General features: G+C 41.8%; 2 protein-coding genes across 3 annotated transcripts in view; one reads left to right on the forward strand and one right to left on the reverse strand.

Annotated features, from left to right (window-relative positions):
- The window catches only part of LOC135935197 (F-box/LRR-repeat protein 15-like), a 60622-nt gene that overhangs the window by 3025 nt on the left and 35361 nt on the right, over positions 1-22236 (reverse strand). The gene's annotated exons all lie outside the window — the stretch shown is intronic.
- LOC135935163 (SH2 domain-containing protein 4A-like) lies at positions 86-22226 on the forward strand. Of its 2 annotated transcripts, none has more exons than XM_065477291.1 (9): positions 86-382; positions 19973-20179; positions 20387-20546; positions 20609-20846; positions 20904-21057; positions 21114-21279; positions 21332-21483; positions 21535-21732; positions 21787-22226. In XM_065477291.1, exons 2-9 carry the CDS (start codon positions 19987-19989, stop codon positions 21912-21914), a joined length of 1389 nt encoding a protein of 462 aa, XP_065333363.1. In that variant the 5' UTR covers positions 86-382; positions 19973-19986; the 3' UTR covers positions 21915-22226. The 2 variants fall into 2 exon arrangements, with proteins under 2 accessions (XP_065333363.1, XP_065333356.1); XM_065477284.1 differs by lacking the exon at positions 86-382 and adding an exon at positions 19559-19607.

A 22236-nucleotide genomic window follows, 5' to 3' on the forward strand; every position in this document is an offset into this window, starting at 1 on the left:
CTTTAGGAAAACCACGTGCTGCAGAAATGACGTCATCAGAGGTGGGGCGCCAAACGGTGCTCAACTTTGTTGTTGTCTCTGCTATATGATAGTCAGTCTTCGACGCCGTTTGAGAGTATTTCGCCGCTCGGGCGGAATGTCATTTTAAATTCCAAAGCGGCGCACAGTGTAGAAGCCTGTTCAAGAGGTGCACGAGTGAGTGTATCTAAGATTTTCCAACCCGGATTTTACGTCGGAGCAAACAGGTGTACATAAATCGTCTCGAAAAACGACCTTGTGCGCCTCTTACGCGTGCAATAGCAAGGTCCTTTGGTGGATGGACTCACAAGGAAAATAATTATTGTGTTTCGCGCCGCTGTTGTGTCCGCCGATCGACTCAAAGGTATGCAATTTTCTTTTTCTTTTGTGTTGCAGTGGTTAACACTCCTTTCCTTATGTCCCAAATTAATATGTTCATAAATTAATGGTTTTTTATTTTTTAATTGAATTTTCACCTATATTATAAGTAAAATATATCGTTCGTGCCGCGGAAATTTGATCGAAACCTCTACGTCGCCGCTGGACACTTTGATTGATAGTCAAAATTTCCAATGGAAAATTTGACTGATCCCTATTTCCGACATAACTTTTTTTATTTCAGCCACTTACTTAAGACACGCCTATCGATCAGCTGACATCACAGTTAGTTCCATATAGTGCCGTGAAATATTTAAAAACACCAAAAATTAAAGACTCGACTCCTGCTTGATGCTGTTCCGCCATGGCAAGGAGCATGCGCACTGCGTATCGCGTCGCAACATCGCATGCGAATGAAGAGAAACCAACAGCAAGCTACTAAAATCATAGTTTTAAGCCGTTTTGAATACAGTAAAGTTCTATTTTGGTTTTTAAATGTGCCAGCAGATAAATTTTAAAATCACATTACTTTCAGGGTATTAAGTTTTTGAGCAAAAATCTCTGAAAGCAACAAATTGTTGTCCATGGGTCGATGGATTTTGACGAAAGTTTTTTTTAGTCAACTTTGCCCTAATTTACCGACAAAACAGTAGAGAAAACTACGATTCCCCAATATTTGCGGGTTTTCCGGGCGTTAAAATTTCAAAATCTGGGAATTTTGAGTACTTTGCAACTTTGCTAAGGGTGGTCCTTAAACAAAAATTAAAAAACAACTAACTAACTCCTCTCAACAAGGCAAACAACTTTAATGTTGACCTCTTAAGTGGTAGGTCAAAGGTCAAGGTCATAAAAAATTAAATTTTAAACTCAAATTTGAAAATGAACGTATCGGAATTTTTTTATTTTTTTCATTGCCATTTTGTAGAGCATAAAAAATAAAGTGAAAAACATTTAAATTATGAATGGAGTTTTTCCTCATTCTGTAATAAAAAATGAAAACTTCGAAAATCCTTGTTCTTCGAGGTTGGTGAAAAACGACGATCGACTAAATCTCGGCTTCTAATCATCAGATTTTGAAAAACCGAATACCGTTAGACTCATCTTGACATCCTCAAGTACATTAAAGGGGTATGAGAGCCACCAACCCCCTACTCCCTTTTAACCCCCTCAATAACGGGAAATTAATTTATTTTACTGCATCTATCTCGATAAAAAAACTTTGTGCACCCGAATCTTGGGTTGTGGGGGTCCTATTTACAAAAAAATAAGTACTGATAGACTCATCTTTGAGTGAACTAAGTAACTGTATTGGTTTGAAGAAGACAATTTACTCGTCAACGTCGTGCCAATGGGTTGAAACGGACGAAAAAATTATAAATTCACGTTATTGAGGGGGTTAAAAGGGGTTTGGGGGTTGGTGGGTTTCTTACCCCTCTAGTACACTTGAGGACGTCGAGACAAGTCTAACGGCATGTGGTTTATTAAAATTTGATGATTAGAAGCCGAGATTTAGTCGATCGTCGTTTTTCACCAACCTCGAAAAACAAGGATTTTCGAAGTTTTTCATTTTTTATTACAGAATAAGGAAAAACTCCATTCCAAATTTAAATGTTTTTTACTTTATTTTTTATGCTCTACAAAATGGCTATAGTAAAAATAAAAAATTCCGATATGTTCATTTTCAAATTTGAGTTTAAATTTCAAAAATCAATTTTTATGACCTTGACCTTTGACCTACCACTTTGAGGTCAACATAAAAGTTTTTTGCCTTGTTGAGAGGAGTTAGTTGGATTTTTAATTTTTGTTTTAGGACCATTCTGAGCAAAGTTGCAAAGTAAATACTTGAAACTGACTAGAATCTGCAATCGAAAGACAACATGCGGTTATTATAAAATGAAGAAACACACTATTAATTGTTGGAAATGCCTAAAGGTGATATATTTTGGTTTAATTTGTTCCTTTCCACCAATGAGGTCCATGAAAATCAATTTTTTGTTGCCCCTGTAAAATTTGCTACCATAGGGATCAGTCAAATTTTCCATTGGAAATTTTGACTGTCAATCAAAGTGTCCAGCGGCGACGTAGAGGTTTCGATCAAATTTCCGCGGCACGAACGATATGTGGGATGAAATTCTGGTGAAATCTATCAAAAAATTGCTGGGTGGTTTAATTAAAAAATTGATTTTATGATACATTGGTAAAAAACAAAGATTTTTGAGCCTCCTATTTCTTGTCTTTCCGACCATACTATGGGAGAAGCCATTGTTAAATCTATTAAATTGATATTGTTGTTCTTTTCGTAAACTTGGCCCGATAGGTTTCCCTTGTCGGCTTTTTAAAAGAAGGTGTCGCAACGTCCCATCCAACTCCCGAGTTCGTTGAAATCACAGGCGGCCTTCCTTTAATAACAGAATCTTCCCTTATATGGAGATTCCTTCCGCGCATTTCGGGAAAGACTCGATGTGGACAGCAAGGCCGTGGCAATGAAAGGAATGCGAATTATTACTGATGCAAAAAAAAATTTGTGACCAAACAAGTTGTTTACTCATATGGGGACGAACGACACTTAAAAAATGAAAAGAGTCTGACGGATTTGATCTTAAGGACTTTCAAAATAAATATCACAAATAGGATTTTAACTCTTACTTCAAATGATGACACTCGAAGTTGTTTTTTTTAATGTTGTTATAAACCAACTGATGTTTTTTATTAATTATTGAAAATACTGTAAATACCGAAACTTGATAGATAACGTTCTAATGTTTATTCCCATGCCACTAAAACAACACAGAGATAAAACAGGAAGAAAATCACAGTCATTTGAGATCAATTTTAGTATTAAACAGTTTTAATTTTGTGGCAAATTTCGTGAAATTAAAAATGAGGGGTGATTGCTTAGGCTGAGAAAAGGAACTTGAAAGTCGTGCCATTCGTCGAAAAATCGTTTCCTTTGTGCCATTGTGATCAAGCGTTTGCGTGCATTGTCGGCATTATATTTTATTTATGTTATTACTTTCCTCCGTGCAGTGTGACAAGAATGCGGCACAAGTGCGGAAGCCAAGTTTTAAGTTTTGTCATCACGCACATGCAGTGCAAGCCGGGCGCAGATGTTCAATTCATTTCCTGCAATTATCGCAAAATATTTTTAAAATAATAATATAGTGTACTCCATAGACGAATTAGTTATTGTTGTCGCCATGAGACACTTCTTGGCGCCATTCGAAATGCAAGCTTTGTTATCTTCTTATTTTATTATTTTCGTTTTTTACTGTTTTGTACCAGCCGAAGAAATGCAAATCATCATTATCAATTTAAAGTGGTGATTGACATTCTATACTTTTTTCAGTCTTAAATGTTTGAATTGCGTCATTAGTTTGAGTTTCAGGTTAAGCTGAATATACAAATATCATATTATTCTATTTTAAAATTTTATTATTACTGATAAAATATCAATGGAAAACAAGTTGCTATAATATAGAAATGGTGCGCCATTCAATTCAAATTCAGGCTCCACGCAGCAAACGAGGAAAAGTCGAAAACGGTTAGGTAGCTTCCAAGGAATGCTTCCAAGTCCGAGGAATGCGCTGGTCTTGCGCCTGTCTTTCTACCTCCTTGTGCGGCGCGTGTATTAAAATAAAATGTTTGTCTGTCCGCTTACTCTCGTCTGCGGCTAGACATCGAGCAAAAATGCGTCGTAGACGGAAAGAGTCGTCGCTCCGTTTCGCGAAAATCAAATCAGCGCAGCTGCTCTTGCGGTGCTGATGTCACACCGTGGGTGGCAGCTGCTGCGGCGAAAGGAACGTGAAAATGCGATATTCAAATAAAAGCACATGATTTGTGCGCCTTTATCTCGTGCTTATTTTGGCGTTAGCATACAGGGGAAGTGATTTCACACACACGCGCGCACCTTTTTGTTGTTCAAACAAAGAAGCCTTCGTTTCGTTGGCGCTCATTTCGGTGAAAAAAAAACGTGCCGCGGGTTGGATAGGCATTATTTTATCTGCCGTGACGAACGAGTGAGTCGCGTGGATATACGCAATATTCACTGTGATTTTGGGAAGTGAGTGCACGGGCACGGCACACGGGACTATGGGCACGTAGTACCTGTCCCCCTGTCATCGTCGCTTCATTAGAATATTGCGCGTCAAACTTCAAAATGTCAGCGGTCCCGGAGATAAGAATTCGGGACGAGAGTTAAAAGTGGCTCTGGTTTTTCGATATTATTAGAGGACTATTTCCAGTTGTTTTCTGGTGATAAAAAATTTAAATAGGAAATATTTTTATTTTCTTGGAAAGCTGGCAACAAAATATTATGTATAATTATGCTTCATGGACTAGAATCAATATATATTTTTTAACTATCGCTGTATACATATCAAAAGAGCTGTGGCCATCAAAATTTTTAATTTTTGTTTTAAAAAAGTGTCATTTCCTCCCGTGATCGGTAGGAATTAATTCCATTTCTCGCAGGGTTGCAAAAAACCCGCATTTAAAAAAAAGAAAAAGTGCAGTGTTAAAAACCGTTTTTTTTTTAATTTTTACCAGTTTCTTGCAGACCATGTTTGCACCTCAGTTTTCAATAATTTTCTAATTACTGACTCATGACCTTCGGCTGAAAAATTGTAAGAGATAAATTTTTGGAAAAATTGGGCAGCAAATAGCAATTTAAAAGGAAAAATAAACACAGTAGAGTAAATACTGACCACTCTGACCACAAATTGTAGATTTTCATGGGGAAAATGGAATAAATTAATTTCTTACATTATTTCTTGCGCAAGAAATTTGTAAAAGCCGTAAAAAACCAGTGGTAAAAAAACCGGGTGGTAAGCAAATGCAACCCTGATTTCTCGTATTATTTTTTTCCATATTTAATTCCAATTCCACCACGGCGGCCTTGAAACTATCCGGATCTTCCTTCAAGATCTGCAGACAATTCGGCATTGAAAAACTCAGTTTTAAGGCCACTTCTTGTGTTTCGTTCGGCTTGAACAACAATCAAGCGGAGAAAATCACAACTCATTGCGCCCTTTGCATCCATTTTTACTTGTATTTTAGTCGCTGCATGTTCACGGCGAGTGCATTCCTGCGAAACGGCCACTCATGCTCTTTCGCGACGGCACTTTTAAACAATTCTGGTTAAAAATCGGCAGATTAATCACGGTGGCGCGCATTTGCCGCGGCCGAGAAGAAAGAAAGGCCATTATTGCGTCAGTTTTTCATACTGAAATAATGTTGCTTGCATAAGCACTTGCTCGGCAGCTTGTCCGCCACGTGGATTATCCCTGAGAGTCGCTACCTGAGAGAGAGACAGGGGGGACACTGGTTGACTGCGTCTGCGACCTCCACCTGCCAGCGGCGAGGCGGCGATTTTCGCTTCTGTCGCGTACGACAGAAAAGGCATAATTTATGCCGGACAGCAGAAAGGTTGCCAGCGCATCTCCTAAATTAAACTATCCCGAAAAAATTGGAATTTAGGGACATTTGGCAACCCTAAATTTGCGCTTTGCTGGCCCACACGGACGCAGTGAGCGTAACTATTCGTTGTTTACCGACGTTTTAATTGAAAAACGAGATGTTGCGACTCCGATTTTCTCGCCTGGGACGAAATGAACAGATTTTCGAGAAAATATTGGCTCGTTGGACGCTAAAATTGGTTGCTGCCCGAACGGGATCTGCCGCTCATTCATTTAGCTCAGACGGAACAGCAGCAGCTCTGCTCGCACGAGTAATTTCATGCTTTAAAGAAAACGCACTCGATTATTTATCCACTCTGGTTTACAGTAATGTGTAATTTAAATGAAACATCCGCGCCATGGCGGCCAACCGAGAGATTCAAACAAATTGTGTCATATTTTACTTCAAACCTCATTTAGCGTCGTAACCATAAATAAAATTTGCACGCGATATTTGTTCATGGTACGGTAGATTTATTATGTAACTTTGTAATTAATTGGGTACAGGATATTTAACGGAAAATAGTGTTTGCTTTATTTATTAATGAGTTGATTTGATCATTTTTAAATCAAAGCAATTAATTTATCTTTTTATTTGGCTGCAAAGAAAAAGGACTTATATCTACCATAAAATTCAGCGGGGGCCAGATGTGCGATAAAATTGGTTCCCACTGCGCAGTTCCAAGACGGCGTCTAAATGTGGGTGGCGAAAAGCTCTCTTTGGATACCCGTACGAGTGTCAAGAGTTTGTTTCCAAGATCCAAAAGACACAATTAGTACAAGTAACGCAAATTATGTCAAAACTTGGTTCTTTTTGCGCATTTTCACGTGACCGTATTTTCGCGTCACACTCCACCGGACGCCATATCTGCGCGTCGCACGAATCTTGTCCCCGCTGATAAAAATCCATAGGAAACTTACTAAGCATTTGGAATTGGAATTTGGGGATTTTAATTCGTTTTTGTTCAAAACGGATAGAATAGTCGGCAGCAAATTCTTTTAAAGCTTTCAAGGAATTGAATTAAAATGAACGCAATATTTGTTGCTTGTCTCAGTCGTCAGAATCCATTTTAGCGAAAGTGCAACCCCTTGCCTTCCTCGTTCCGCGTGTACCTCACCCTCGGGGGTTTGCTATGCGTAATCAAACGGTGCCTGCAGCCCTCCCGTGCTCAAACCCAGACTCATTGTGCACACAGCGAAACCATTATTAAAAAGTGCTCCGTGCAAGCAAGCAAGCATCGAGAGCTAGGGGATCTTTTATGCGTGCAGGTTGCCATGGCGACTGGATGCTGCACTCGAGTCCGCACTCGAGCACACACACCCATGGCAGCGAATGTCAACACGAAACTCGGCGCCAAACAGAAAGAATAAGAAGTCAAAGTTGTCAAGTGCCGCGTGAGTGAGAAGAGAGCGAGAAAAAATAATAAATAATGCAAAACATGGTGTCTCGGGCAATATGGTCTCAAGGATGACGCCGCTGGAGGTCGCTTGTTCACTTTTCCAATAAGTACAGGCGTCGGTTACCTGCCGCGGGTGATTATTACGAAACAGAGGCGACTAAACGGTCGGTATGACTAGCCGCGCGCGTCTATTGTTTCTCGATATTGGCCGGATCAACCCGAGCCCCCTTTTCACTTTCAGTTTCTGCAAGAGTTGCACGCTTTTGTGATGCAAAACCAATCAATGGCACTTTCTCAGCACCGATTCGCCGCACAAGCAGAGTTAATTCCAATTTTCCGTGACCATCGTGAGAAGGAATCGGTGGGTTACGCGAGCAGCGTAAATGTATGTGGAGCAGAGTGCAACACCGAATAATTAGAGTTGCGTGCGTGTCAATTTTTTGTATTTCGATTCGGCTGCACAAACTAACAGACGAGACGCTCAGCAGGCGAGCGTCTGATGAACGCCTATTAAGGCGTTTTTAAGGTGAACGTGCTGCCGCCGAAGGAGAACAATATTGCATTATACTATTTATGTAAGTTTCCTTGCGCTGCGCACGGCGACAGCACTTTCACACCGGCATGTGCAAAAAAATAAAGGATTATTCTCTCTTGACGTGCTAGGAGCATCATTGCAGTGCAAAAAAAAACCCTGTGCGAAATTGTGACACCAATCGCGCGTCAATTTGCCGCGCATCCGCGACGCAATCTTGTGCTTTTTAGGAGTTGTTTTTGTTGTCGAACGCGGTGCAATTATGTCATAATTTGTCGTTGTCTTCGTAAGCATGGCTGGCAATTTGCAATCCAGAATTGAGTCAGTCATTGTTTTAGTGGGGATGCAAATTTATTTCAACTGCAATAACAAATTATTCGTTCTACATTTTAGTGTGCCAGTTGGAATTATTAACTGTTTTACTATACAAATTATCAAATTCTATAAATATAAAGTTTTGAAATTTCTCAATAGAACATTCTATCTCGTAACACCATAATAATAACCAATGAAAATTTGAAAGACATGATTGTTTTAATATCAACACAACGTTTAGAAAAACAAATAACCCTTTCAACGCAGATAGTGGGTTGCATAAGGCATCGACAACGACTTGTTTGTCTAACGCGGAGCCCTCTGGACTGGAATCATCTGTGCGCGCAGGAAAGAATCATTTTTAACTCAGCGACTCAGATGCGTGTAGTTTTGCTGATTCAACGGTGCCGGCTAGACTAGGAGGAAAAGTGTCGGGTGAGACGTGTCTCTCGCAATAATGCTGGGAGTTTGCGAGGCTCGTTAGTTTTTAGACCGTGATCCGTGAGGCAAAAAGCGACGAGCCCCTCAATTTGCAAGGCGTCAACTCGATCTGCACACTCCCTCTCAATCAATGATTATTCAAAGACGAACAGGGCTTGTTTGCAGCATCGGGCACAAAAAGCAGCCTCCGCCCTTCTGCGCTGAGTGATCCAATCTCCTTTCTGTGCTCCATGCAATCCCATTTCCTGTTACAATAAATAAATAAATAGAGACCACACGCGAGAGAGAGAGAGAGACTTGGAAACGCAGACACGTCCACCAACATGTTAATTTTCGGACAGAATTTTCGACGCCGCTGCCGCGAGTGAGCAGATTTATGAGAGTCGAATTGAAAAAGACGTACGAGCGCTCGCTCGGGGCGGCCGGCGTTCCCATTCGGATCGAGATTCAATTGCGGTGCATGTTTCTTTTTAATTACAACTCACGCTGGGCACGAAATTTATTGCCTTTAAATGGCTTGGTGCAGGCTTTTGCGCTCCATCATATTTGAACTAATTTTTTTATCACTTAGCTTGGAATGAAAATTGTGCAAGATTTTAAGAGTAAGAAGTAGTGCTACTTTTCATTTGGCTATTGTTTTAGGCATGATTTCGGTGATTGCAGTGCATGTAAATGGTGTAATTGAAACAATTGACCATTCAAGTAATTGGGCATGCCGAATTCAAGGAGATCCGAAATGCCTCACGAAGGAAACAATAGACGAAATGACACATTCGGCCTCCAGTGAATCGATTCTCCACAATTTAATGCGATTCGTGACCTTAATATCAACTAGTTTTCTTTCAATGTGTCGCCCAAATAACTAAAATAACACTTTATAAACGCACAATGGCTTGATTGTGCGCGCTGAGCTGGCAGCACGGCAGCAGTCAACCCGTTTGGCCATTCTGTAAATTGTAGGCCGATGCAATATAGTAATTGGGCTCGGCGTACCGTGTGATATCATTAAAAAATGACGACGAGTGCAGATGCATGCGCGCGGTGTACACCGGGAGTGCCGTTATGCACGTTCCGAGCCGAGCGAGTAATGACGCGCCTGCTGCTGGCAGATGAGAAGCGAGCGAGCGAGCGATCGCGTCGATTCCTTTTCATTAGCACCTACCTGCAGGCCCGAATTTGGACGCGATGCCCATGCACGGCCTCCACCTGACTCATCTTGCGAAAATTGATTTGTGGGAAGATGAATAAGTTGTTGTTGTTGATTATGGAAATGCACTGCTTTCGCACTGAGTGAGCCGGAACAACGCGGATGACTCATTGTACTGCGCTAAACTTGCCCCATGGTGACTTGTGGGAGAAAATTTGAGCCTTTCTAACCAAAAATTCTCTGGCATTAATTTGAATGAGTTGGCGATTTGCGACAAAGACTTGGGAAATCGAGTTATTTCATAATATGCAAATGATCGCGGCTTCTGTGTAGATTTCTCATCTCACCCCCTGGCGCCCCAAACAGCTTCTCGTTGAACGTCCCAGTCGTAAAGAGCAGAGTCAGACGGGCTGGTTTGTTTTCGCTATGCGAGGGCGCAGGGTTCTAATAATAAATGTGATTGCAGACAGGGGGTGAGTAAACGGGATTATGTTAAATAAATGATCTTTCTCCCTGACTGCCGAGCCATATATAGGGGCCGATGAGCACGCAGAGGGGTTGATTTTGGCACAGCATGTTCGGGAATTCAAATTACTCACAGGCGCGCTCTGGTGACTAAACATGGGGGAGGACAGCAAGTGCAGAGGAATGCTTCAATTTTTGTTTTGGGAAATGCAGATGAGTCTAAAGTACGTTTGCGGAGGAGGGAGGGAATTAATTTAATTATTTAAATTAATTGCAAAACATGTTTTTGCCAATATGCAAATTTTTATGAGGCGCGGTTACCAATATTTAATTTCTGAAAATAAATTGACTCATCACTTGAACGCGAGTGTCGACTTCATTTGAAAGCCGTGATAAATAAATCAATTCCATCCATTGTCTCAGCTGTGGCAAAGCAATCCTCCTGCATTTCAAGATTTTGAACACTTAATTTTACCTTATTCTACCAAACACATTTTTATAGTTGAATAAAATCATAATAAAAATTAAGCATTCCAAGAAAGAGGGTTTCACTAAAATTAAAGAACGGTAATTATTAATATTTTAGCTCTAATTATGATACGACAAAAGTGAAAATCACCAAAGGCAACGAAAAAATCCTTGTGAAAGCATTATTATTTCCAATTAAAACATCTTTCAGGCGCCGCTCATTATCTGCTAGGACGCGTTTTCTGTGTCGAAATCGGGTCCATAAAAGCTAATCAGCACAAACAAAAGGGAGGAAACCTCAAGGCTTCGTACAAGAGAACCGCAAACCAAAGGAGAAAAACAAATAATGCGCCTGAAATTGAGCGCCTGGCTAATTAGCTGATGGAGAACACAGTTTGCGCGGCTGTAAATAGTCTATTAGAAAGCGGCGTCTGCTTTTTATCAAGCGATTAGTGTGACTATCACTTTTACATCATGCATTAAGTGCTGCAGCATCGATATAAAACTGAATTGTGCTCCGCGCCTCGTGAGCATTCAATGGCAGCAGTTAGCTCCCATCGTCATAGAAAATTGCTCGCTCGCTCGCGGAGAAATCCCGCTCGGCTCGGCCGGCGAGCAGAAAGCAGAATATGAATCGTCGCCACTCGGCTGGTGCTTTCAATTAGGATGCAATTAGAGCCGCGAACGAACGAACGCAAATATCACGAACGCGCGCGTCCACCGGCATTTTGCTCACGTCTCGTCTTGGCCATTGTTTGCAGTTTTTATCATTGGACGCGCGTGAGACGGTTCAGAAATCGATTGGGACGCTGCTCCATGGGTGCGATTCCTCGAATGCTCGCTCGGGCGCACAGGGATTTTATCGTTAAAGGACACTTCTTACTTCCCTCGGTAAACAGCTTTTAAATTTATTTGTCTGTTTACAGTTTAATCATTTTGTCGGTTACCGAGATAAGATTATGACCAGAGCACTGCTTCCTTCGTGTTTGCTTTCGTCGTCGAAAGAGTTACTGCTTTCAGATCATCCGCTCCTTTTTTTCTGTTTACCGGCATTATTTCACGTCGCAGTCCCACGGCCTAAAATTGCCTTCTGAACGAACACCCGGTGTGTGTGTGGCTGAAAAATGTACGTTGCTATATCAGATTACAAAATACATTATGTTAAATTAGGTGTAATTAAATTGCATCGCACGCGGCGGCTGAAGATAAATCCCTATGCCAACAAAATCCGCGTCGTGTCGTTAACCTCATTTTCCGTCCGTCGATCGGTCATAATCTTTTGTTACGCCCGACGCCCAGCATTTAAATTAGCCGCGTATTCTTTTAGCAAGGCCAAAGCAGCGTTGTTTGATTTTTAATACAAGCTAGGTGCCGCGCGTCTTCGATTTCTTCCTCGCAGTGCAACACAAAAACACTTTTAGCGCGCACCGAGACACGGAGAGCCAGCCGTCGGTGTAGAATTCAAAGGCGCTATTTTTTGTACTTTCTCCGCGTCAGCAAAAAAATCAATATTGTTAATTATAACTGTACACAAACGGATGCTCGCTAAATTTTCCTCACGTGGAATTTTCTACTAATGGAAATATACGGTAAAATTGATGATTGCAAAGTGACCCAAAAGTGCTGAATAACCGCACGATGCGCGCGGAATGAGTGGCAGAAATCTGATGTGCACTATGGCGTTTTTCATCGTCTCTGACAACCGTTTTAATTCACTGCGCGCGGCATTTACTGTTTCTCAACAAATCCCCGTGGGCAGCTGGACGTCGTCGACTTTTCGCACTCCCTCGCGCCTCGCCAATAATGGGCAAATGTGTCGGATTAAGGCGGCACCGACGCACTGAGCACTTTTTATCGCGAGCTTGTCGTTTCAGTCAGCTCAGCGAATTTATCACCCGGCCCGTATTTAGTCAGGAGGTAATTTCTTTCGCGGCTCGCACAAATTGAAATTGGTCACGCACGATTTAGTGATAGGGATTCGGCGCCGATCGCAGTGACACTTTCCAAATGGCATTTCATTAGTGTGATGTGTTCCAACCTTACTTGTTTATTACATTTCCCTAGCGGCTTTGAATTAAAATGCAAATAGGATTGTGAGTCACTTTGTAATGACACGTTGCTGGCTGACAGACGCATTCATTTATACGCTAATGAAGACAAGGATTGTGAAAGAAATATTTTTTTCCATTATGCATTCATATCTTACTCATTTATCGCAATTGTTCTCCACGGATACAATTTTTCGATGATGTTTATTAAAGATACTGGAAAAGCCTGGAAAATGCTTGTTGCCAATGCATAAACTCGTCCCTTAGGATTCAGTTAAAGTAAAAATTGACCTAAGAAGCACTGTAATTTTTCGAGAAAATTGGCTAGAAAGTTACCGTGCTTTTCAAATGGTAATGGCTGTCTCCTTACTCGAAATCCGATTTAATTTCAAAACCTAGAGTTTTCCCAATAAGTGGCATACACCGTTGGACAGATCTCGACGAGAGGAATCAGAATATGCCAAGAAAATATGTTCAAGCACTCAAAATTTGGGAGAAAATTGGCAAAATTTGAATTTTTATTGTAGGAAGGTTCTTTTTATTGTTGCAAATTGTTGAACAAATTGTTAATCGATCAATTGGTAATGGCATCCGACAATTTAAATAATTTTCAATTGTTGCCCAGTATCATTCCACTTTAAAAGGAAATTTTCGTAGCCAACTCACAACGAACAATAAAAAAATTGAGTGAGATTGTTGAAGTAGATTTTTTTACTTTGGCAGCGCATGATTTAAATGCCTTTTTACCTCAGGAATAAATCACAGCGCGCAGTCTCAATCGAACAATGTAGCCATTATTTAAAACAAACAAAAAGAATGCCGAATTCATCTTCTGGGAAAGGCGAGTGCGCGGCTTCTTTTCATTCGAATCGATCTTTAGCGAGTGCAACGGCGGCTCGATCAGCCTAATCTGAGAATCATTGGGAGGCAGCAGAAACACGGAATGCCATTGTCCGAGAACCGTTGGCTTGCATGTAATTACAGGGAGAAGAAGAACAGGACAATGAGTGGTGTTTTAAGGAAAAAAGCTGCGGTGCGTTGGCGCCATGCGGCTGGGAAGCGCGGCTGCGCGGCGACACGAGAAAGGGTTTATTGCTTATGCCCATGTCTTTGTTTGGATGTGCCTTGAATCCAAATGCGACGCGATGTGACTCACAAGCGGAGAACGCGAAACAATGAAATGCTCGACTCTTTTGAATTACCCCAGCTTCTCTTCTGCTCGCTGACTGTGGCGACGACGGTGCAATATGCTGTTACACAATCGTCGTCGCGATTTTGTCGCCACACAGCGAGAGTGCACTTTCGTTTCACAGCTTGTGGGTGCGCATTACGCTTATCCGGCACGTTTTTCCTTCGTGTGCTTCCTCCAATATCCACCAAACGCGCGTTAACACTTTGCGTTCAAATCCGCATTTCTAAATTCAGGATTTCCACTTTTGGACCCACACAGGATCCTTGTTTGCAATTGACGCGTCAATCAGTGTTTGAACATTCTCTGCGGAATTTTAATTTGCACCAGTCAGTGTGCTAAACAGAGTGAAACTTCGTAGAAAAAAAGCCACTCATTGTTAATTATTACTTAACTAATTAAATTCTTGATTTCGATGTTTTTTGTTTTCCAGATAATTCTGTACATTTGCAAATTCTTTCATTTTTGAGATTTGAATATGAATTCGACACCGCGCTAAAAGTAAAAATTAATTTTTTAATTTACGAGGCGAGCTAATTATTTTCATGCCCTTGGGCTGCATGCCAGTTACTGAAGCGTGCATAATTGATCCAGGTATTCGTGGCGCATTAATTACAAAGCCGAGGAACTTGACTCTGATTATTTCTCTCATCAGCCTTTCGCATTCGGTGCGAAAATTGTTATGAACTTGTCTGGTGTGCTCGCGCGCGCGATGCGAACGCCCGCATTCCTCTTCCTGAGAGCACTATTCATTTTTCTCACCCAAAGTCGGCGCGAATGCCTGCATGCGCCGCCGCCGTCGCCCCGAACACAAAAGCTGAAAACGTTAATTCCCATGGCAAATACAGAAAACGAGTTTTTTGCTCTTACGCGCAGTCAAGGTTGACCGTTTATGCGGCGCTGCCAACGACGATGTGTGCGTCCGAGTCGCGAATATTAACGAATAATGGATGTCATTTGTGCAGAAATTTGAAGGAGTGGCAGTCAGGCGAGATCAGATTATTAAATAGCGGGCCGAATTATGACAATTTGAGCCACTTGAAAGCTTCCCGACGGATTTTCAAATCGAAATTATGGCGCTTTTTACTTGATAAACATCATGCTGAACAAATCGTCATAAGCATAAAGGGGATCATTTGCATATCAATAGAAGAATTTGGCGCTTCGTTTACAAAATAGTCAGATATGTGGTATACAAAAATCATGATTTTTTTTCGAGCAGCACCGTGATGGGCGACGGTGGCAAAAACATAATGCGCGTTGCCATCACCTGCGGCCGAGCTAATCTGATTAGCAAACACAGGCCGAAAGTGGCATTGTTCGCTGCCGAGCAGGCTGGAAATCAATTAAGGCGCATTAAGCCAAGCTCGTGCTAAGTGAGCGGAGCCTTTTTATCGCGGATTTTGAATGCACGATCGCCAGACTGGAGGCGCCGTCGTCCAAGCAACGAGAAACAACGTCGATTGTCAATATTTAATGGCACCACTAATGCATCACTCTCCGCAGCTGCTGTCAAAACTTATTTTGTTTCAACAAAACGTGTTATTTTTTTTTCAAAAGTCTGCTGTTGACAGCGAACAGGGAGACGCAAATTCGAGTTTAGCTCGAGTGCGGTTGAATTTCCAAACTGTATGATTTATTGGAGATGATCTATTTTTAGTGCAAAGTCATCCACATATCCGTTCGAGCGTGCACACACACGTTGTTTCAGCAAAGCTGACCCGCAAACGCAGCGAACATATCTCGTAAAAACGCGGCTCCGTTAGTCCGTTTCGTGCTAGGTGCGTGCGGAAGTCGCCTCCGAATGATTATTTATTGCTCGCGAGCCATGTGCTCGCTGCTCGAGTTTCATCAGCATCTCAAAAAAGGATCAACCCGGATAAAAAAAACCGGCGGATCGTTATATTCATCATCACTACTCTGCAAGTTTATGATCTTTGTACAGAGATACTTCCGGTGAAATTTACTAATTCTTTGAACACGCGCGGTATTAAAAAAATCGATCTATTCTATACCGGAAGGAGTCAGAGAAAAAATCAGAAAAATCCCGTCACGTAATTGAAAAATCTCATTGAAACGCAGTGGCACGTAAAATGCATATTGATCGGCAGCAAGGAGGAAATCGCAATAATTGAATGGAAAACGCACGTGGCGCTCGCTGCACTTGGCAAACAATGTCTCTGCTCTCGGGCTCGAGCGAGCGGAAGTGCGTAATAGCCCGTGTTTATTTTATTTCGAGTGCATCGCATGCTCTCCTCATCGCCCCCCTGCTTCGGCTTTTTCTGCCGACACCGCACACGCGCTGTCCTTGCTCATTAGAATAAAAGCTAAATTGAATTGTTTTCCTCAGGTTTAGCCAGCAAACAACCGCAAATCACCTTGACGTGCGCATTCGTATAATTATAATTACCATAAGCCTGACAGATCCAATTGTTGACTGGAGTATAATTACCGTCTCGTTAGTGCTCTTGTGCAAAAGAAGAGGTTTTTAGATCCTGCGAGAGAAACGTTTTAATTTGCAAATTTTACTGTCGTTTTGCCCCATATCGCGTAAACAAAATTTGCATGGAATGAGATAATAGCGCGTTTAAATTTGCATTCCAAAGGCGGCGTTTGTGGCACACGATGAGAGCATCAAGTGAAAGCAAGCTTTGATAAATGCACTCAGCATTTTTTTCGCTCTCCGCTGCTTTGCTAAAAACTGGCAAAGGTCAGGACTTACGGCGCCAGTTTCAGGTCATTACTTTCGTTTCGCGAAAGACCAACGTGTCAGCGCAAACATTTAAAAAACTATTTTCCGAGTTGAAAGTTTCACTTAAAATACAACCTGTTTTCAATTTTCAAGCCCGTTATTGCCTCCGACTTTTACCTGAAAAAAAAATCCTGTAATTATTGAATTTCTCGCCTGAAATTTGCACCACGCTAATTACTTCATTAGGAAGGCGAAGAAGCGTTGAGGTGGAAAATTTTAACAATAAGAATTCCAAAAGTTCGCACGGCTGTAGTGCTGTTAATTAAACCCGGAGATAACAAAGGTGGTGCAATAAATTTGCAATTAAAAGACCGCAACTCGGCTTCTGGCGCTGCGTTAACTTGACCGTGGCCCTCGCAAGTAGGACTCGCGGCCAGTGGCGTGTGTGTGTGTTGTCTTTGATAAATAATTCATCTTGCTCTGCTACTTTACATCGCAAAACTTGAACTCGTTGCACAATCCCGTTCCACTCGTTCCCGTAAAAGCCTCAAAGTAGATCATAATTAACTTGGCAGAATTCAGAAAAAAATCATTCTTTTTGAGAAATTTCGAAAATTTGGTCCTAATAATTTAAAAAAGGTTGCTGTGTAAATTTCATAGATATGCTACTTGAGTTTGTTGAAGGGTGAAGAGAGGTGGGCATGAATTTATCTCTCTAAAATTATATTTTGCCTGAATAAAATATCATTGTGGATAAACCTCGACAAAATCAGACCCAAAAACATTGTCAAGCCGTGCAACACTTAAAATAATAATGATTTGCGTTGGCCTATTTGCGAAAATATTATTAAACATTGCCTTGGAAGTGTTTCTGATTTTTTATTAATTTCCCAAAAAAAATCAACGGCTTTGATTTGAATACATTTTGGGGGAAAATACGTTTTCCATCAATTGTATTTGCACACATAACCTCACGCAGTTCACCTTTGGGTTATTCGTGCACCCCATTGCAAAGTAGCAGCCGCAAATTACACGCCGCTCGGCAAATCCTTTCACTCGAGCATATTTGCACTCTTGCACATTTCTGTGGACTGTGTTCGTTGGTATCGGTTTTAAAGGGCAGAGAGTTGAAATACGGCACAACATCCGAGTCACGACTTTGCTTGTCTGTAGAAGTGAAATAAAAAATGCAACTCGATCGCTCGGGCAGATGGCACGTTGCGAAAATTGGCCCGTTTGTGTCCGAAGTGCAGCTTTCTAACGAGGCGCATTAATTTTTTCTGGAAATGCCCACCGATAAAGAGTGAGGGCGTGAGCTGCACTTTCTCTGCTGCACGTAAGAAATAATATAATTCACATTGACATCAAGAGCGTATCGAAGAAAGAAAATTCACTTATATGAATGTTGAGGTGGTGCCAAGCGACGTAAAATGGAAAGCACTTATTCTCTTGTGCTGCATGTGTGTGTGTTTTATTTTTGCTGCTGCTCTCCGCGCGCAAACGACCCAGATCCATTCGATTTTATGGCCTTGCTCTTTAATCAGAATGGTGACCGAGTAATTGAAACTGGATTCTATGTATATAACCATCCGCAAATCGTAAAACGAATGCGTCTTCTCGTATACGTTCTGATTTTCGGTGAAATTTGAAGTTGTTTTTTTTATTTGCAGTGAAGAAAGGCACTACTTTTTTCAATTTGCATATTACACTCGTTGTCGGTGGCTTCTTTGGGGAGTAGGTCGAATGCAGCTCTCGCACGAATCGAATTTTGCAACACTATTCGTTTCCTTATAAACAGACGGAGTTTCAATTTACGTATTGTGATTGTGCATGCACTATACAGCTCTTTTTATTGTTAGTTCAGCGCCTGGGTAAAAGTAAACCAGCACTGACGCGAATGCATTATGAAACCACAGCCACCCGCACGATTCGCAGCAACCTGCCTGATGAATTTTCATAATATATACACACTGACAATAAGTCATGCAAGGCTAAAATTGGAAGTTGTGCTCATAGACGGCTTACAATCAAACAAAAGCTTTTAATATAATTAAATAGTTGCTTAATGAGATAGCCCGCCTCGGTTTGTATGCTAATGCACTGGAGTATTCGGCAACTAACAACAATGAATTTATTCGAAAACCCAGACCATTATTTTAGCAGAGGAATTTAACTTTGTAAGAATTTCCTAGCCTAAGTTTTTTCACCTCAATTCATGGCGGCATCCTCTCTTTTCTAAGTGTAGAGGAAGAATTTAAAACAGCGACAGTCTGTGTGCGGAGGAAACTGGAGTCTGTTCGTTTGCATGCGTGATCCTAATTTCCTGCCAGGCGCAGCCCAGATTTTCTTCTCCCCGCGCGGCAATGAGTTAATTGTGGCGTGTAATGCATTTGTTCCTGAGTGTGCTCACAGTCGGTGGAGTTGTGGTGACTGCGGAGACGCAATACCCGAGATAGTGGCTCTTATTATTCACACGTTTGCGTTGCGGTAGGCTCCATTTCGCCGCGCGTTGGACTATTTTATTATCTGTTGCGTCGGAAATCAAAGCTTATTTAGTGTGCATACGTTTTATGTGCATATTACAATGACTCTCCACCTTAACCTCATTTTTCCAGCTATCTTGTTAATTGATTTATCATCTTTCTTTCATTTCACGGGTTTTGCCTGCCGCGGATGGTGTGCGTCCGTTTCCGAGAAACGAGTCTGCTAGCTGCGCTCGCTCGCGATAATCGCTATTTTACTCTTGCGAGCGAGTTTGTTGTTTCCAAGTGCATTGATTGGCACACATTCTCTCATGTCCGCGTTTCTCTAATCACAAAACAAACAGAAATAAAGCAATTTCGATGCGAATAGAGAGAAGGGGCGGATGTTATAAAAATCGACCCTGGTCGCCTGGTCCCATGGTCGCCGCCGACTTAAAAACAAATCCCGAGAATGAATCACCTCTCAATCTTTATCTCAAAAGTTGAATGGAGAGATGATGTCAAATAAAAACCGTCGCTTTTATCAGTATCAAACTTGGACTGCATGTCTTCGCTCGTCTGCATCGTACTCTTGAACGGTGATAATCCATCCATATATACATTTTCCTTGTTTATTAAACCGCAGCATATCTCAGCTAATCACTTTAGCGCTTTTCGACGTGACCACTTTAGCACGCATGAAAACAATCGGAACGACGCTTTCTCAAATAGGCTGGCCGATTCAATTATATGCACAGTAGTTCGAAATGAGAGAGAAATTCGTTCTGGGAAACTGATCCTCGCGATCGAAACCTGCTCCGCGACAAAAGAACACAACATCCAGTTACGTGCATGCACTTCCGTGATTTCCAAGTGAATTATATTCGACCCCCGTTGCGCCTTTTGTGAATAGCTTATTCTCTTTTCGCTTTAATTTGTAACACGTTTTTGTCTTTGATTTCAGATCGTACTGCGACGATGTTGCAGCAAATTTTGAAGGACTTGTGGGTGGACCCGGAGCTGCTGGCGAGGCTGGACGATGACCAAAAGCAGCAACTCTTCTGCAGAATGCGCGAGGAACAGGTGCGCCGATGGAAGGTGTGGGATGAGGAGCAGAACAAGCTCGAAAAGGATGGAAACTCGCTACAGAAGCCGGTGAAAAATCTAAAAAGTAAGTTCAAAAACAATAAGAGTAATTAAAAAAAATACTACCAAGCATGTAGGAGGAATTAAAATTGTTTAATTGCCTTTAATCACTAAAAATCTAAGTGTCATTTTTATGTACATCGAACAAAGTTATGAGTTAATCCAGTGTACATCTGATAATTGACAATCACCTTGTACTAATTACCCTTAATTTCTTTTTACGACTCTACAGAAGAAAAGAAGAAGGTCCAATTTAAAACTGGCAATGATGGCGAGCCTTGGGTGTGGGTGATGGGTGAGCACGAGAATGATAAGAGCATTGAGCAAATCCTCGAGGAGGAGGCGCGTGAAAAAGCCATTCTGCAGGCCAAGAAAGAGGCGGAAGAGCTGAGGTATTTATTTAAATTCATTCTATAGAGCATGAAACAGAATAAATTTCGATTCGGTGTTGCAGGAAAACCTTAGAGACTGAACTGCTGATTGACGAGCAGTCGTGGAAAACAGAAAGCAAAATCGTCAGCAGGCCAAAGACGGATGCGCTGGACATTTACAACTCGGCCGAGGAGATCAAGGAGTCGCTGAATTTCAAAAAGTCGCCCAACAACAACATGAGCCACACCAAGCACATCATCACCCACTTCCAGCCTGAGAAGGGCCGGGAGATTCTTCAGGAGCTGAAAGTCAACAATAAGGTAAGAAAACCACTTTGAGATATTAAGACTATAAAATTAAACTTTTTATTTTTGCAGCAAGGGGTGGCTCAGCGAGTTGCTCAGTGGGAGAACAGGCTGATGGAGGAGAGATCAACTCAGATTTTCCAAACGCTGCAGAAGCAAAAACAGGAGTTAAAGCAGGAGGCCGAGCAAGTGAACGAAAAGCAGGAGGAGCTGTGGAGAGAGCAGGGTATGCCTTTGCTCTTTTGAGATTAAATAAAAAATTAAAAATTTTAAATTCTGTAGAGAGGAAAGCCAAAGAGGCCGAGCATCAAATCCGAGAAATCGCTCGCAGAGCTAGAGAAGAGCACAAGAGGACGTCGATGCTGATGGACTCGACTCCTCCACCCTCCCCAGAGAGGAAGCTGCCCCCGGCAATCACCGCGCCGAAACCAATTTTGGACGCCAACACGTAAGAACCGCTCGCCATTACGAGGGAAATTTTAATAATTTTAATTTCAAAGGAATAACTACTCAACTCCGAGCACCGCGGAGAACAGCATTGATCTCAGGCCGCCCAACAAGGAAGCCATCTACGAGTGGTTCCACAAATCAGAGCTGCAGCGCAAGGCTGGACTCGACCCAAGCACAAGCAAGCTGGCCGCTTGGTTCCACGGTAAGTTCGTAACCGAGCCTTTTAGAGAATCAACTGACCAAGTTCTCGCAGGACTGATTACTCGCCAAGACGCCGAGGCGCTTCTGAAACACGAACCGATCGGCTCTTTCATCGTCCGGGTGTCGGAGAAAATCTGGGGCTACGCCATCAGCTTGAAGGAGGAGGACCGGTGCAAACACTACCTGGTTGACGCTTCCAACGGCCACTACCAATTTCCAGGCGCCAACCAACTGGAGCACAAAACTCTGGGTAACTCGCTCGACAAAATTTTAAATGCCAGTTGTTTCAATTGAAGTTTTACAGGCGACCTCGTGTCATACCACAGCTGGGAGCCAATCACAGTGAACGGAAATGAAATTCTCAGGAAGCCCTGCCCGTGGCTGAAGGTGCCCGAAATCTTCTCTAACGCTCTGCCCTCGCAGAAGTCTTAATCGAGTCTGCTGATCAATGTGTACCACATAGATTATAATTGTTAAGTGCTCGTTGCAAGTCTAAGGTTAAGAGGAATGATTAAGCATTGGCATTTTCTGTCAACTGGATGTCGAGGGTGGTGCTAAGCCCGGCTCCAGTACCAAAGTGAAACACTGATTGCTCACAAAAATGTCTTTGAAACGTGAAACCGATTGCTTAGTGTGTGATATGTAAATGTAATATTTCCAGAACAATAATTATTCTTGTATCAAGTCTACTGTGAAATAAGAAAATATGATTTAAAATAAATTATTTTATTAACGCAACCCTAATAGTCTTGTT

Source organism: Cloeon dipterum, chromosome 1 (assembly GCF_949628265.1).
Source record: "Cloeon dipterum chromosome 1, ieCloDipt1.1, whole genome shotgun sequence".
Classification (NCBI taxonomy): Eukaryota; Metazoa; Arthropoda; class Insecta; order Ephemeroptera; family Baetidae; genus Cloeon; species Cloeon dipterum.